Below are 17,752 nucleotides of genomic sequence, written 5' to 3'. Positions count from 1 at the left end.
TACAACCTTCCCACCACATTCTGGGAATGGTTCAGGATAGTTGCTTGGCCTTGGAACATTCTCAGCACATTTAAGGAACTTGACAAAAAAACAATGTCATTACTTTAACAGAACGTTTCCTAAAAGTTCAAACCTGGGTACATTTAATTGAACTTTTGGTAATTTCTAGAAATTCTCCAACAGGTTTGGCATTTGAAATGTTCTCCAATAGTTCAGAGAAGGTTGAGAAACAACGTTCTTCTGTGAGAATTTCAGTACTTCTGTCACGGTTTTCCTCCTCTTCATCTGAAGAGGAGAGGCGAGAAGGATCGGAGGACCAATATGCGGCGTGGTAAATGTCCATGGCTCTTTTAATAAGAAAATCTCAACATGAACACAACTACAAATTAAGAAACGTGAAAACCCGAAACAGTCCCGTGTGGCACAAACACTGACACAGGAAACAATCACCCACAAAATACCCAAAGAATATGGCTGCCTAAATATGGTTTCCAATCAGAGACAACGATAAACACCTGCCTCTGATTGAGAACCACTCTAGGCAACCATAGACTTACCTAGACAACTAAACTGAACACAACCCCATTAATCTAATAAAACCCCTAGACAAGACGAAACACAATAAATCACCCATGTCACACAGGGCGTGACAACTTCAGCATAACATTTCCTACAGGTTTCCTTGTGGTTCTATTTAAAGTCATGTTCTCAAATTGTTCCAAGAACATTAAGAAACAATGTTATTCTGCGGGAATTTCAGCACTTCAGCATAACGTCATTTGTAGGTTTTCTCATGGTTCTATGTAAAGTCATGTTCTCAGAACATTAAGAAGACTTTCCATAAAAACCACAAGAAAACATTAGTTATGTTCAAAGAATGTTTTAAAGAATGTTTTTTTTAAACATATACATTCTGTTCTCAGGGTCAACAAGGGGTCTCTCTATCCTCTATCTTGTTAAGTGTGTTCTGGTGGGTTGGCTGCGACTACTAATTGTCCACACCTGATCTTAAGGAGTGCTTGTTTCCTTTGAAATGCAATCTGTTTGAAAAGACTAAAATGAACAGCTTCGTATGACTGGAAAAAACATGGCATGCTAGCTCCGTCCTGGATAGAAGCTCATAGGTTCAAATCCCACTGATGCCGTGCCACAATAAAAAAGAAATGTGTTTGCATGATTAATGCCTAAGCAAATTCATTTCCATATGTCTGTGCTTGGAGTTCAAAACAACCTAAACTATCCGTGTTATTAAACTATATTAACTATGTTATTAAAAGTCTTGTTGAAACAGTCAGTGAAAGTTGAGGAAGTTATACAAAAAAAACTCAAAATAAATCTTTACATTTAATTCTCAGAATGTTAATAAAACCTCCCAGGAAAACCTAAAAATGTACATTCCCAGAACCCCCAAAAAACGTTCGGTTTTAACAGTTAAGAAAATGATGGCTTCGTTCCCAGAACCAATGGGAAACCAAAAACGTACATTCCCAAAATATAGAAGGAACCAAATGTGCTAGCGGGGTAGCTTGGTATTGCATGAGTAAATGAATCTAGAACTGTATCCCAGACAGACTCCCTCTCTCTCTTAATCACCTGTTCAAATTAGCACCTCCTCTAAACCTACCAGGCGATCTGACACGTAACCGAGAGAAAACATGGCACGGTGAGCCGTGGCATGGTGAATTGTTGGTGTGTTTGTGACCAGGTGAGTGCATGGAAGTACTGTACGCATGAAGAACACACAAACAAGACTGCGGAATAGCCTGAGACTTTACTTACTTAATAATGGTTGAAATGATGTTTTTCAGTTATTACAGATATATAAAGTACAAACATTTAAAAATAAGCTACAAGGTGAGAAGATCGGGACAAAAAAATGTGGCAAGAGAATGTAATGCAATGATGGAGAAATACAGTGGGTCTTGACCTCGATCTTTGGCTGTATATATATGTGGCCTCTGAGTAACACAGAGATCCATTCAGACTTGAGCCTTGAAGCAGCTCCATGCTGCCCCCATGAGAAAAGCTGTGAAAGAGGAAGAATCATGGAGTCAGTTTGGAGAGGGAGGGCAGGTTAGAATGAAGGAGAGATGGAAAATACAGCAGACCTCCAGCTTTCACAGAAACCAAGGTCTTTTTGGGAAAAGTACATTTCTGGAACATACACTCACTCGAACAAACACACATACCCATCCAGACATGTACTCATGGGTTAATGATTTGGGCTTGTTGGGGCTATTGGCTATAGTGATGCCAGTGTTGTGATGCCATAACATAGACACAACTAGATGACTCAACCCTCAAGACAGTCACTTTCTTCATATTTACTTTTCCATCACCTAAAATTACAAAGAGACAGAAGGGAAGCAAATACAACGGTGCTACACGTGACCATTATCACATTTTATTACACCAATGAGATCATTTACAATATTTACAACATTACTACCAGAATTACTAACACCTACTCCACAAACAAATTCAATCTTAAAGGAATATTTTACCCAAAACCCATGTTTTCATATATTTTTCATTAGTCCATGTTTGACGCAGTCCCTCAAAAATGATGCGTCAACATTGATGTTTTCCAGATGAATCACTTGAATGGTAGTTGTAAAACCAACTGGGCCGTGGTAGTGGGGGCCGTCTCTAAAATGGGAACCAAGCACATGAGCGGTTCTGCTGTGTCTTCGGTCCTCTTCCCCATCGTCAAGATTCCCTCCGCTTGGTTCCGTGACCCGTGGAGTAGCTGATTCAACCGGTTCTGGAAGCGGCGTTCATCAGTTTCTTTCCGTTTACTGAGTGTGAGGATTCCAGCGGCTGCGTCATCAGTGAGGGGTCCCCTTGTCCCCGTCCCATTACCTGGGCGACAGAGCAGGACGTAAAGACGGCAGGAGTGGGATTTCTGTTTGCAACAGTTGGCAACCCCCTGAGCGTCACAGGCCAGATGAGAGACGAGTAGCAACAAGATGAGAACCTTGAATTTCTGTCAGTAAAAGCAGATACAGTATTTCATTTACTTCATGAGAGAGTGAGACAGAGAGAGCGAGAGAGCGAGAGAGAAAGAGAGAGAGAAAGCGAGAGAGAGAAAGTGAGAAAGAGAGAGAGAGAAAAAGAGAGAGAGAAAGAGAGAGAGAGAGAGAGAGAGAGAGAGAGGTGCATAGGCCTATGTTAACATAACTTCATGGTTAATATAAAAAATGAAGGCTAAAATGTACTCAGGAATATTAATTGAGGACAATTTCAGAAAGCTTTTAGTCATGTCTGCTAACAACTATCAGTTTTTGCATGTTTTCTTCAGACAAGGTCTTGCTATTTTTGAAAGATTATGATATTGCTTAATACCCTTTCACCCATTACCAAAAACCCTATTCAATAGACTGAAAGGGAGTCAAACCCATGAACATATCAGGGCAGTGACTGACACGCTCAGTGCAAATAGTGGTGTTCCATCTCCATTCTAAAAACAGTGAGCATTACCATTCATATTTAAAAGCATCCAAAAAAACAATACCTGATGTACCTTTCTGAACATCCCCTTTCGTGCCTACATGACCTTTGTCTGAGGACCATAATGGCAGCTTAAATGATTCCACAGTAAAAACATCTGTAATTAAAGCTGTGTTACATCGTCGATCCTACCTTGGTGGTTGAGCATGCTGTGTCCATCCCTGGTGCTGTAGTAAGATGCTTTGTGTCGAAACGCATGTTCTGCCAAAGGCTGTGGGGTCCACTTCTACTCTCACCTCTCTCTGAAGCCAGTCTCCTTTTATAAGGCCCTATGTCGTCTCATGTACACCCTCCAGAGACGTCATTAAGATATCTTTAGCACCGTCGACGGGGACATCAACAAATAGACTGTCCATCAATGCTCATCTTCTGTCGTAACGTTTGACTCGTCTGCTCATTTGATGGGTCTAGCAGAAGTCCTTAATGACTCTGATCCTGCAACAGACCATCTCTCGGATATTTCCCGGGTTTTGAATAAAGTAGTGGAATGCTATTATGTCAGGGTGGCGGTGAGCTTCGTTAGGCCATAGCGCTATGATTAGTGGTGACGGAGACATGGTTAATTAGCTGCAGCAATGGACATGTTCTCATCAAAGGTATGAGGGAACACAAAGAACCATCCCTGATAACCTTTAGAAGCTGACTGACTGAAATGGTCTGTAATTAGAGGGTCACCTAACAGTCCTAATGAGGGCTAATGATCATTCTCTCTATTGTATTAAATATGACGTGTCGCTCCGGGAATACTGACACACATAGAACAGTGTGTTTGTTGTTTCAAACACTGTTCTTGGTGATGTTATCCCTCTAGCTATTGATCATTGGTGGTAGAGGCACCTTGTTCCCCTTTCCCTTTCCCTATAGAGCGGCAGGTAGCCTAGGGGTTAGAGCGTTGGGCAGTGCTTAATTTGTAAATCTGGAGGTCCCAGAACACATAGTGGGATTGAGAGGGGGAGGGGTTATCCGGGGGGCTCTGAGGTACCGGAACACATAGTGAGAATGAGAGGGGGTGGGGTTATCCGGGGGGGCTCTGAGGTACCGGAACACATAGTGAGATTGAGAGGGGGTGGGGTTATCCGGGGGGCTCTGAGGTACCGGAACACATAGTGAGATTGAGAGGGGGTGGTGTTATCCGGGGGGCTCTGAGGTACCGGAACACATAGTGAGATTGAGAGGGGGTGGGGTTATCCGGGGGCTCGGAGGTACCGGAACACATAGTGAGATTGAGAGGGGGTGGGGTTATCCGGGGGGCTCTGAGGTACCGGAACACATAGTGAGATTGAGAGGGGGTGGGGTTATCCGGGGGGCTCTGAGGTACCGGAACACATAGTGAGATTGAGAGGGGGTGGGGTTATCCGGGGGCTCTGAGGTACCGGAACACATAGTGAGAATGAGAGGGGTGGGGTTATCCGGGGGCTCTGAGGTACCGGAACACATAGTGAGATTGAGAGGGGGTGGGGTTATCCGGGGGGGCTCTGAGGTACCTGAACACATAGTGAGAATGAGAGGGGGTGGGGTTATCCGGGGGGCTCTGAGGTACCGGAACACATAGTGAGAATGAGAGGGGGTGGGGTTATCCGGGGGGGCTCTGAGGTACCGGAACATATGGACGGTGTTCTGCATATGGCCGGTGTTCTGCATATGGCCGGTGTTCTGCATATGGACGGTGTTCTGCATATGGACGGTGTTCTGCATATGGACGGTGTTCTGCATATGGACGGTGTTCTGCATATGGACGGTGTTCTGCATATGGCCGGTGTTCTGCATATGGCCGGTGTTCTGCATATGGCCGGTGTTCTACATATGGCCGGTGTTCTGCATATGGCCGGTGTTCTGCATATGGCCGGTGTTCTACATATGGCCGGTGTTCTGCATATGGACGGTGTTCTGCATATGGACGGTGTTCTGCATATGGACGGTGTTCTGCATATGGCCGGTGTTCTGCATATGGACGGTGTTCTGCATATGGCCGGTGTTCTGCATATGGACGGTGTTCTGCATATGGACGGTGTTCTGCATATGGACGGTGTTCTGCATATGGACGGTGTTCTGCATATGGACGGTGTTCTGCATATGGACGGTGTTCTGCATATGGACGGTGTTCTGCATATGGACGGTGTTCTGCATATGGCCGGTGTTCTGCATATGGACGGTGTTCTGCGGCTAAGTTTAAAAATGTTGCTGTACATTGATGTCTAGAAAATGAGGCTACAGAAAATGTGGACTTGTGTAAAGCCTCGCCGCTACACTCAAGTATGTGGGTGGGTCTGCAGTAACGTCTAAAATGCTTTGAATTCACCAGCACCTTGAAGAGTGCTGTCCGTTTCACCACCATAGATAGAAGGCTACTTGGCTGTTTACTCTGTCTGCTGCGCTGCTACCTTGTGTTTGACACTTTTTTTCTCATGTTCTCAACTAGGTCCTTTGCTGTTGTTCAGGGATTGATTTGCACTCTTCGCACCAAAGTACGTTCATCTCGAGGAGACAGAACGCATCTCCTTCCTGAGCAGTATGATGGTTGCATGGTCCCATAGTGTTTATACTTGCGTCCTATTGTTTGTACAGATGAACGTGGTACCTTCAGGCATTTGGAAATTGCTCCCAAGGATGAACTAGACTTGTGGAGGTCTACAATTATTTTTCTGAGGTCTTGGCTGATTTCTTCTGATTTTCCCATGATGTCAAGCAAAGAGGCACTGAGTTTGAAGGTAGGCCTTGAAATACATCCACAGGTACACCTCCAATTGACTCAAATTATGTCAATTAGCCTATCAGAAGTTTCTAAAGCCATGACATAATTTTCTGGAATTTTCCAAGCTGTTTAAAGGCACAGTCAACTTAGTGTATGTAAACTTCTGACCCACTTGAATTGTGATACAGTGAACTATAAGTTAAATAATCTGTAAACAATTGTTGGAAAAATGACTTGTGTCGCACAAAGTAGATGTCCTAAACGACTTACCAAAACTATAGTTTGTTAACAAGAAATGTGTGGAGTGGTGGAAAAATGAGTATTAATGACTCCAACCTAAGTGTATGCAAACTTCTGACTTCAACTGTATATATACTGAGATCGTGTGACACTTAGATTGTACACAGCTGGACTTTATTTAACTAAATATGTGACTTCTGAAGGCAATTGGTTGCACCAGATCTTATTTAGGGACTTCATAGCAGAGGGGGTGAATACATATGCACCTACCACTTTTCAGTTTTTTAGCAGAAGGGTGAATCCCTCATGCCCATTTCCCTCACAGACACGGTCTCTCGTAACCTTTTACCTACTACTTTTACGCCACCTTCTGGAGTTGCCTCAGAATTGCTTCATACAATATATTCCCCATTCTTGTCCTGCAGAAGGAAGCCGACATATTCATGTCAGGCAGGCTGCCAGCATAAAGACAATGACAAAGTGGAAGAATTGAAGAATAGGAGGCAGGACAAACAATGAATCCAGTTTTAATGGGCCATTTTAAGGAGCTCATACAGAACCACACCACTTTGCAGTGAAACACAAGTCAGGTTATTGTTTGACCCAATGTTTTGGAATGATGACCCCCAACCCAAACCCAACCTGACCTCTAACCCCTACACCCAACATTCCACACCACCTGTCTTGATCTGCAGCACAGAACAACAGGTATCAAGTCACTGTATGTAAGCAATGTACTGTATATAAAATAATTGTAATACGAATATAACTAACATCAATTATAACAATCATATCAATGGGATATTTTGTTTCAGGGAGAATTATCAGAGATACATGAAAAGGGTCTCGTCATTACTTGTACATACATACAGTACACATCTATATAGATTCATAGTTTCTCTTTTAGGTTAGGTGTGTGTTTGATTGACAGCGGGAATCTGCCCCAGGTCAATGTTTCTCTTGTGATCTTTGAGCTATCGAGTCCTTTAGTCTCTTCAGCGCAGACGGGGTCAACAGACTGCTCCAGTTAAAACAGGCTGGTGAGCTCTATTCTAGTAGAACTGCAGTCCTTTACCCTTTCTCTCCCAGACAGCTCGCAGGTTCGTTTGTGCAGTAATGGTCCTCTAGCTAGGATCCCTACAGAGCTCAGAGTCCGTGTGAGCTGCTCTACGTTGTGCATTTAAAACGGCAGGCCTCCTCCTCGGCGAGAAGGGCAAAAGGGTTGAAGCTCAGGATGACGCATGGGAAGGGCAGATCTACAGGTATACTGTATGGAGTAAACATAAGGGAGAAGATAGAGAAGGAAAGGGTCCTGGACATGCTATGGGTATCCTAGGGGAATCCAAAGGCGAACTTGTGCGGTATGAAATGCCATTGTAAGGTGCCTGTACCCGCAGGGCCAGCAGTGCTGGCACTGCCCAGAGGAAGACAGCAAGACTCTCCTGACAGACTGACTGACTCAACGATTGAGAGACTGAGAGACTGACTGAACTCGCTAATATGGGTGTTATTCGCCCTTTCGAATCCAAGAGAGATAAATAGGACAGGAGAGAGAGCTGATAGAGACATTTCTTCTTTGTCTCTAAAACAATACATTTTCAAACTTGTGTCTCTTGTCTTTTACGGTGAGTTTTCTTCCCCGTCCCTTGCTCTATTTGCTGTTTCTCTTCTGTTCTTTCCCTCTCACCATCTCTCCCCCTCTCCCTTTCCTGCTCTTTTTCCTTCTCCATCTCCTTCATTCTCTCCTTTTCCCTCTCCTTCATTCTCTCCTTTTCCCTCTCCTCTTTTTTCCTTTCTATCTCACTCTGCCTGTCCATCTTCGGGGGTGTTAAAGGAACCATCCATGTTCTTTGCTCTTCTCCTCTCTGCTTCTCAAGCCCCCTCTCTCTTTCTATTCTCCTCTCCCTGTCTCTCTTTGGGTGGACTCCACTGCGGGTACAGGCAACTGGTCAGCAGGAACCATCGCTGGCCGTCTCGTTCTCAGAGATGGCATCGTGAGAGCCTGCTGCCCTATACTGCGGGGGCTGTGGTGGGAGGGGAGGCAGAGACGGGCGCTGAGTCAGGGGATGGTGTTGAGTATGGAGCTGGGCCTGGAGCTGTGGTTGGGCCTGGAGCTGTGGTTGGGCCTCGGGCTGGGGTTCAGCCAGGTGTTGGGACAGAGGCTGAGCCTGGGGTTGGGGTTGGGTCTGGGACTGCGCTTGCAGTGGATAGTGTTGGAGCTGAGGGGAGGTAGCTCCGTTCTTGCTCAGGCCACAGGACTGGGTGGCACAGTGGATCTGACGCAGAGTGTCCAAAGCCTCACTCTTAGCGTGCTTCAGGAGGTCCGCCTGACCCTGATAGAGAGAGACAAGAAAGAGAGAGACAAATGAGAAAGAGAGAGAGAATGCTGTCACAAATGTGTTTTAGTAATGCCCTCTATATCAGACGTTGTCAGAGGAAGGCCCAAACATTTTGCAGACTCCAGCCACCCAAGCCATAGATAGTTCTCTCTGCTACCGCACGGCAAGCAGTACCAGTGCACCAAGTCTAGAACCAACAGGACCCTAAGTAGCTTTTACCCCCAAGCCATAAGACTGCTAAACAAGACTGCGAATCAAGACTGCTAAATAGCCAATCAAATGGATACCCACTGCTGCTACTACTGCTGCCTAGTGACTTTAACCCTACATATATGTATATAGCTACCTCAATTACCTCGTGCCCCTGCACATCGACTCAGTATTGGTACTCCCTGTATATAGCCTTGCTATTTTTACTAGTCATTGTTATGCATTATTAACTGTGTATTTATTCCTCGTGTCACTATTTCTGTTTTTTTTTTAATCTTTAAATCATTTTTGAAAAAGGATCCATAAGTAAGCATTTCACTGTTAGTCTACCTACACCTGTTGTTTGCAAAGCATGTGACAAATACAATTGAATGCACTACATTATTTTAGCCAGCAGATGGCAGCGTACATCCATTCTGCAGTGTGGTTGGAGGAATTCTCTGCGGTTCCTCAGAGCCCCTTCAAAAGTAATCTGTCGATAAGTGATCCCACACCATCATCATCGTCCTCTTCATTTAGGAACACGCCAGAGATGAAACTGGGCCAGATGGGGAGGAAGTGGTCAGGGCAGGCATCCCGCTTTATGGCGTTGTAAAGTCAATCAGGGCAGTTTCCGTGGCTGCCTTGGTTTCTGAGTGAAAGAATGGGCTACTGCAGCCCTGCTGGCTCTATTCTGTAATGTTGTGGGCCTGGATTCATCTCTGTAGACATTCAGACTGGAAAGACGTAGAAAGGGGTTTCTGGGGCTTCATCCTCAACAAAACAAAAAAAAAAAACACAGACCCTCACTCTAAACCTTAATACTCCCCTCTTCTCTTCCTTGTCTTCTCTCTACATCCTTACCACTATCACTATCCCAGTATGTCTCTTTCTCCATGTCCTCCACCACCATCCCTTCACAGCCCACCTCAACAGCAACCGTCCCCTATTCTCTGACTCGGGTTGTCTCTGAAGCTCTCTGAGTCTCATCACCATACTCACATATTCCACCCTGCCGTCGTCAGCAGTTAGCGGGCTAAGGGATCCTGAGATGCGTCCCTGTGGGGCGATGCTGTTTGAGGCGGGGACCAGGGAACATGTCCTGTCTGTACTGGGGGTGTCTGTCTGTTTGTCTGTCGGTCTGTACTACAGTCTATTACCATTGCCACTGGGCAGACAGGTTAGAGTGGCGTGTAGTTCAGGGGGTTTGAGGGTACAACCCTAGACAAATGCCTCTTGTTCCCCTCTCACATGAGGGTAATGCTTAGCGACAAGTCTTCTACACGAAGGGCCTCAGAACACAATCCACTCCAACAGCATGAATAAATCAGATGTTTGAGAAATGATGTAATGTTCCTGTGTGAGTCACAAAGCTGGTGCTGCTGTTCCAGTAAGGGACTTGGCTGGTGGTACCGGAACCAAATCACAATGGGCTGAGCTCAACCATGGCTACGGGTCCACTCACCCCCGCAGCTGGCCTGGCCTGCACAGCGTTTCACTGGGGGTTAGCCAAGGCTGAGGCTCCACAGCACACAGAACCACCAATCACACATCTCCAACTGTAGAACTCCAAACCAATCACAGTTGTTCCTTCCTCGTCCTTAACACAGTCCATTAACCTGATACTATAATTGTTTATTTTTGGGAAGGTTTATCGCAACCTCCAATTTGTCTCCAGATGTGAACATATGGGTCAGAGGACTTAGTGAAACTATAGGTTTGCTGTGGAGAGAGCCCTAAGCAAAGAGAAGAGACCGGTGACAGGAGGAACTTCAACGTGGACCGTCCTTTAATCAGTGACTTCTAAGTTACTATGCGTCAAGAACAATACTGTATCTAGAGAATCAGACTAGCTGGTGTTGCTGGGGGGTAGGTAGTGGTCTCTACAATCCCATAGTGTCTTTGCAGCTTCTTACATTTCTATAAAAGGAATGTGGAACCAGTGAGTTGGGCTGAATTGGAACCAGTGAGTTGGGCTGAATTGGAACCTTTTGGAACCTGCTGGGTCCAAAACTCCCGGGAGAGGGGTTGATGGTGGAGAGGGGTGGAGCCTACTGTGCATGTTGGCTAACCAATGGTGTGCGATGGTATCATCCCACATGAAAAAAATACTACAGGTTAGTACAGAATATTGCAGTATTTACTATAGAATTCTATAGTAAAACATAGTATACTGTAGAATACTATACTACACACTGTAGTATCTCTCGATCATGTGTAGTACTTACTATAGCATGTTGTAGTATACTGTAGAATACTGTAGTAAATACTATAGTATTATATATGCAAAAAACAGTACAGTCAGCAAAAACACTACACTTTTTTAACTGAGGTAAATACTACAGTATTTACATATACCCTACCCTTCCCTTCTCCTATTTCGCAATTTACACCATCCATAAGTGAGAATCCTACATGCCAAGTATTGACCATATATTGTGTTCTCTACAGGTTATAGAATAGAGCAGAGGCTTTGAACTATCTGTTCAGACCACAGTCCTACCTACCTACAGGTTCTGAAAAATGTGCTCTTTTAGTATTTCTCCAGTAGGTTTTCTGAAGGAGAAAGCCCCACATCTATGTCAAAGATAACAAAACAGAAACACTATGGTAAATACTACAGTAATGTCAGCAAAAATACTACAGTAAATACCACAGTTTACTACAGTCCACAAAAACACTCCAGTATACTAAAATCCGCAAAAACACTACATTAATTAAGATAGGATATACTACAGGTTTCTTTTACTACAGTATTTATACTATAGTTAACTGTAAATACTACAGTATACTACAGTATACTACAGTGAATACTCGACCCCATCCCCTCCCTTCGCCAGACCATCTCTGGAGACCTTCTCCCATTCCTCATCAACTCATCCCTGACCACTGACTGTGTACCCTCTGACTTCAAAATGGCCCGAGTCGCTAGCCTCCTCAAGAAACCAACACTCAACACATCTGGCATCAAAACCTATAGACCTGCATCCCTTCTTTCTTTTCTTTCCAAAACACTTGAGCGTGTTGTCTCTGATCAACTTTCTCGTTATCTCTCAGAACGATCTTCTTGACCCTAACCAGTCAGGCTTCAAGATGGGTCACTCAACCGAAACCGCTCTTCATTGTGTCATGGAGACTTTTCGCACTTCCAAAGCTGACTCTCTCTGCTCTCATCCTCCTACATCTATCCTCTGCATTCGACACTGTGAATTATCAGATCCTCCTCTCCACCCTCTCAGGGCTGGGCGTCTCAGGCTCTGCCCACTCTTGGATTGAATCCTACCTTGCAGGCCTCTCGTACCAGGTGACATGGAGAGGATCTGTGTCTGCCCAATGTATTCTCACTACTGGTGTCCCTCAGGGCTCAGTTCTAGGCCCTCTCCTCTTCTCTCTATATACCAAATCGCTCAGCTCCGTCATATCCTCACATGGTCTCTCCTATCATTGCTATGCGGATGACACTCAACTACTTTTCTCCATCCCCCTACTGACACCCAGGTGGTGACACACATCTCTGCGTGCTTGGCAGATATCTCAACTTGGATGTGGGCCCACCACCTCAGGATCAACCTCAACAAGATGGAGCTGCTCTTCCTCCCGGGGAAGGCCTGCCCGCTCAAAGACCTCTCCATCACGGTTGACAACTCCACAGTTGTCCCAGAGTGCAAAGAACCTTGGTGTGACACTGGACAACAACCTGTTGTTCTCTGCAAACATCAAAGCAGTGACCCGCTCCTGCAGGTTCATTCTCTACAACATCCAAAGAGTACGACCCTTCCTCACACAGGAAGCGGCACAGTTCCTAATCCAGGCACTTGTCCTCTCTCTTCTGGACTACTGCAACTCGGCCTTGGCTGGGCTCCCCGCTTGTGCCATCAAACCCCTGCAACTTATCCAGAACACTGCAGCCCACCTGGTTTTCAACCTTCCCAAGTTCTCTCATGTCACCCCGCTTCTCCGCACACTCCACTGGCTTCCAGTTGAAGCAAGCTCACTTCCACAGCAAGACCATGGTGCTTACCTAAGGAACAGCAAGAGGAACTGCAACTCCCTAACTTCAGGCTATGCTCAAACCCTACACCCCAACCCAAGTACTCTGTTCTGCCACTTCTGGTCTCTTGTCCCTCCCACCCCTAGGAGGGCAGATCCCGCTCGGCCCAATCAAAGCTCTTCTCTGTCCTGGCACTGCAATGGTGGAACCAGCTTCCCACTGAAGCTAGGACAGCAGAGTCCCTGCCTATCTTCTGAAAACATCTGAAACCTTACCTCTTCAAACAGTATCTTAAATAATCCTCCTCCTCTCCTAAAATGTCAAATGTAAATAGAATACTATAGTATTTTTTTCATGTGGGATGTGTTATCATGTTAGTTACTGCTGAGCCCACTGATACAGCTGTAGGCCAGAGCTGCACCATTTAATTAACAGATTTAAGGATTACAAAGAAGGGAGGTACCAATTAGCCAAATTGCTGTAATCTCCTGGGAGAGTAGAGCAGCAACATCACTGTAAATTACTGAACATTGTTGCAAATCAATAACCTTGTGAACTTATGCAGACCGAGGCAGTATTTCTAACGAATGATGCACTAGCCATACATTGCTAGTGTTATGTTGACAAAGTGTGTGGATGTACACTATACAGTACACTATACATTAGTCTTTAATAGTACAGTATCTTGTCAAAGAGTTTCCTGTGTTTTAGGATGGATGGATGTACTGTACTCATACCTTGAGGACTGTGATGTTCCAGGCGTAGCTCTCCATGGCTTTCTGTAGCTTACGGCCCTTCAGGCCCTCCTTCGCCCCGATCCTGTGAAGGTCCACATGGAAGTCCAGTCCTGGACAAACACAAACACAAGAGGTGAATGGACTGTTCATAGGGTACAGGCAGCCAAGGTCAGAGGGGTTAGGATAAAGAGGATGTTGAATTTCCATTGGACCTTGTGTGCATTTGGACAATAAAACAATGTTATTCATCTTCAGCTGCAGGGCTTTCTGTAACACACCACCCCAGATGGCCCCATGGCCTGTAGGGTGTACTATACCATCACCACACCAGATGGCCCCACGGCCTGTAGGGTGTACTGTACCATCACCACCCCAGATGGCCCCATGGCCTGTAGGGTGTCCTGTACCATCACCACCCCAGATGGCACCGTGGCCTGTAGGGTGTACTGTACCATCACCACCCTGGACAGCCCAATGGCCTGTAGGGTGTACTGTACCATCACCACCCTGGACAGTCCCACCCTTGTAGGGGTGTATGGCCTGTATACCATCACCACCCTGGACAGCCCAATGGCCTGTAGGGTGTACTATACCATCACCACCCTGGACAGCCCAATGGCCTGTAGGGTGTACTATACCATCACCACCCCAGATGGCCCCATGGCCTGTAGGGTGTACTGTACTATCACCACCCTGGACAGCCCAATGGCCTGTAGGGTGTACTATACCATCACCACCCTGGACAGCCCCATGGCCTGTAGGGTGTACTGTACCATCACCACCCTGGACAGCCCCATGGCCTGTAGGGTGTACTGTACCATCACCACCCCAGATGGCCCCATGGCCTGTAGGGTGTACTGTACCATCACCACCCTGGACAGCCCAATGGCCTGTAGGGTGTAATATACCATCACCACCCTGGACGGCCCAATGGCCTGTAGGGTGTACTATACCATCACCACCCCAGATGGCCCCATGGCCTGTAGGGTGTACTGTACCATCACCACCCTGGACAGCCCAATGGCCTGTAGGGTGTACTATACCATCACCACCCTGGACAGCCCCATGGCCTGTAGGGTGTACTGTACCATCACCACCATGGACAGTCCCATGGCTTGTAGGGTGTACTGTACCATCACCACCCCGGACAGTCCCATGGCCTGTAGGGTGTACTGTACCATCACCACCCTGGACAGCCCAATGGCCTGTAGGGTGTACTGTACCATCACCACCCTGGACAGTCCCATTGCTTGTAGGGTGTACTGTACCATCACCACCCTGGACAGTCCCATGGCTTGTAGGGTGTACTGTACCATCACCACCCTGGACAGTCCCATGGCTTGTAGGGTGTACTGTACCATCACCACCCTGGACAGTACCATCACCACCCCAGTATGGCCTGTAGGGTGTACTGTACTGTACCATCACCACCCTGGACAGTCCCATGGCCTGTAGGGTGTACTGTACCATCACCACCCTGGACAGTCCCATGGCTTGTAGGGTGTACTGTACCATCACCACCCTGGACAGTCCCATGGCCTGTAGGGTGTACTGTACCATCACCACCCCAGATGGCCCCATGGCCTGTAGGGTGTACTATACCATCACCACACCAGATGGCCCCACGGCCTGTAGGGTGTACTGTACCATCACCACCCCAGATGGCCCCATGGCCTGTAGGGTGTCCTGTACCATCACCACCCCAGATGGCCCCATGGCCTGTAGGGTGTACTGTACCATCACCACCCTGGACAGCCCAATGGCCTGTAGGGTGTACTGTACCATCACCACCCTGGACAGTCCCATGGCTTGTAGGGTGTACTATACCATCACCACCCTGGACAGCCCAATGGCCTGTAGGGTGTACTATACCATCACCACCCTGGACAGCCCAATGGCCTGTAGGGTGTACTATACCATCACCACCCCAGATGGCCCCATGGCCTGTAGGGTGTACTGTACCATCACCACCCCAGATGGCCCCCTGTAGGGTGTACTGTACCATCACCACCCTGGACAGTACCATCACCCCAATGGCCTGTAGGGTGTACTATACCATCACCACCCTGGACAGTCCCATGGCCTGTAGGGTGTACTGTACCATCACCACCCTGGACAGTCCTATGGCCTGTAGGGTGTACTGTACCATCACCACCCTGGACAGTCCCATGGCTTGTAGGGTGTACTGTACCATCACCACCCTGGACAGTCCCATGGCCTGTAGGGTGTACTGTACCATCACCACCCCAGATGGCCCCATGGCCTGTAGGGTGTACTATACCATCACCACACCAGATGGCCCCACGGCCTGTAGGGTGTACTGTACCATCACCACCCCAGATAGCCCCATGGCCTGTAGGGTGTCCTGTACCATCACCACCCCAGATGGCCCCATGGCCTGTAGGGTGTACTGTACCATCACCACCCTGGACAGCCCAATGGCCTGTAGGGTGTACTGTACCATCACCACCCTGGACAGTCCCATGGCTTGTAGGGTGTACTATACCATCACCACCCTGGACAGCCCAATGGCCTGTAGGGTGTACTATACCATCACCACCCTGGACAGCCCAATGGCCTGTAGGGTGTACTATACCATCACCTGGACCCCAGATGGCCCCATGGCCTGTAGGGGGTGTCACCACCCTGTCCCATGGCCCAGGGTGTCACCATCACCACCCTGGACAGCCCAATGGCCTGTAGGGTGTACTGTACCATCACCACCCTGGACAGCCCCATGGCCTGTAGGGTGTACTGTACCATCACCACCCCAGATGGCCCCATGGCCTGTAGGGTGTACTGTACCATCACCACACCCTGGACAGTCCCTGGACAGCCATCACCACCCTGACAGTCCCCTGTAGGGTGTAATATACCATCACCACCCTGGACGGCCCAATGGCCTGTAGGGTGTACTATACCATCACCACCCCAGATGGCCCCATGGCCTGTAGGGTGTACTGTACCATCACCACCCTGGACAGCCCACCACCCTGGACAGCCCATGGCCTGTAGGGTGTACTGTACCATCACCACCCTGGACAGCCCCATGGCCTGTAGGGTGTACTGTACCATCACCACCATGGACAGTCCCATGGCTTGTAGGGTGTACTGTACCATCACCACCCCTGTAGGGGACAGTCCCATGGCCTGTAGGGTGTACTGTACCATCACCACCCCGGACAGCCCAATGGCCTGTAGGGTGTACTGTACCATCACCACCCTGGACAGTCCCACCCTGGACAGTCCCATGGCTTGTAGGGTGTACTGTACCATCACCACCCTGGACAGTCCCATGGCTTGTAGGGTGTACTGTACCATCACCACCCTGGACAGTCCCATGGCCTGTAGGGTGTACTGTACCATCACCACCCTGACAGTCCCATGGCCTGTAGGGGTGTACTGTACCATCACCACCCTGGACAGTCCCATGGCCTGTAGGGTGTACTGTACCATCACCACCCTGGCCTGTAGTACCATCACCACCCCAGTCCCATGGCCTGTAGGGTGTACTGTACCATCACCACCCTGGACAGTCCCACCCTGGCTTGTAGGGTGTACTGTACCATCACCACCCTGGACAGTCCCATGGCCTGTAGGGTGTACTGTACCATCACCACCCTGGACAGTCCCATGGCTTGTAGGGTGTACTGTACCATCACCACCCTGGACAGTCCCATGGCCTGTAGGGTGTACTGTACCATCACCACCCTGGACAGTCCCATGGCCTGAGGGTGTAGTACCATCACCACCCTGGACAGTCCCATGGCCTGTAGGGTGTACTGTACCATCACCACCCTGGATGTACCATCACCACCCTGGACAGTCCCATGGCCTTGTAGGGTGTACTGTACCATCACCACCCTGGACAGTCCCATGGCCTGTAGGGTGTACTGTACCATCACCACCCTGGACAGTCCCATGGCTTGTAGGGTGTACTGTACCATCACCACCCTGGACAGTCCCATGGCCTGTAGGGTGTACTGTACCATCACCACCCTGGACAGTCCCATGGCTTGTAGGGTGTACTGTACCATCACCACCCTGGACAGTC

General features: G+C 47.8%; 1 protein-coding gene, 1 non-coding gene and 1 pseudogene across 2 annotated transcripts; 1 reads left to right on the top strand and 2 right to left on the bottom strand.

Moving 5' to 3' along the window:
* Positions 1-2,391: 2,391 nt before the first annotated feature.
* LOC124000866 (orexin-like) lies at positions 2,392-3,732 on the bottom strand. The gene is made up of 2 exons (XM_046307540.1): positions 3,643-3,732; positions 2,392-2,986 (listed from the first exon to the last, which is right to left on the bottom strand). The coding sequence occupies exons 1-2, from the start codon at positions 3,706-3,708 to the stop codon at positions 2,597-2,599; spliced, it is 456 nt and encodes a 151-aa protein (XP_046163496.1). The 5' UTR covers positions 3,709-3,732; the 3' UTR covers positions 2,392-2,596.
* Positions 3,733-6,953: 3,221 nt separating this feature from the next.
* The window catches only part of LOC124000006, a 63,452-nt pseudogene continuing 52,653 nt past the window's right edge, over positions 6,954-17,752 (bottom strand).
* Positions 11,492-11,544, top strand: LOC124000943. The gene has a single exon (XR_006832706.1). It is a non-coding gene; the product is annotated as a U7 small nuclear RNA (small nuclear RNA).

Source organism: Oncorhynchus gorbuscha, linkage group LG16 (genome assembly GCF_021184085.1).
Source record: "Oncorhynchus gorbuscha isolate QuinsamMale2020 ecotype Even-year linkage group LG16, OgorEven_v1.0, whole genome shotgun sequence".
Taxonomy (NCBI): domain Eukaryota; kingdom Metazoa; phylum Chordata; class Actinopteri; order Salmoniformes; family Salmonidae; genus Oncorhynchus; species Oncorhynchus gorbuscha.
The sequence above is the reverse complement of the archived record's forward strand: the minus strand, read 5'-3'. Positions and strand labels throughout refer to the sequence as shown.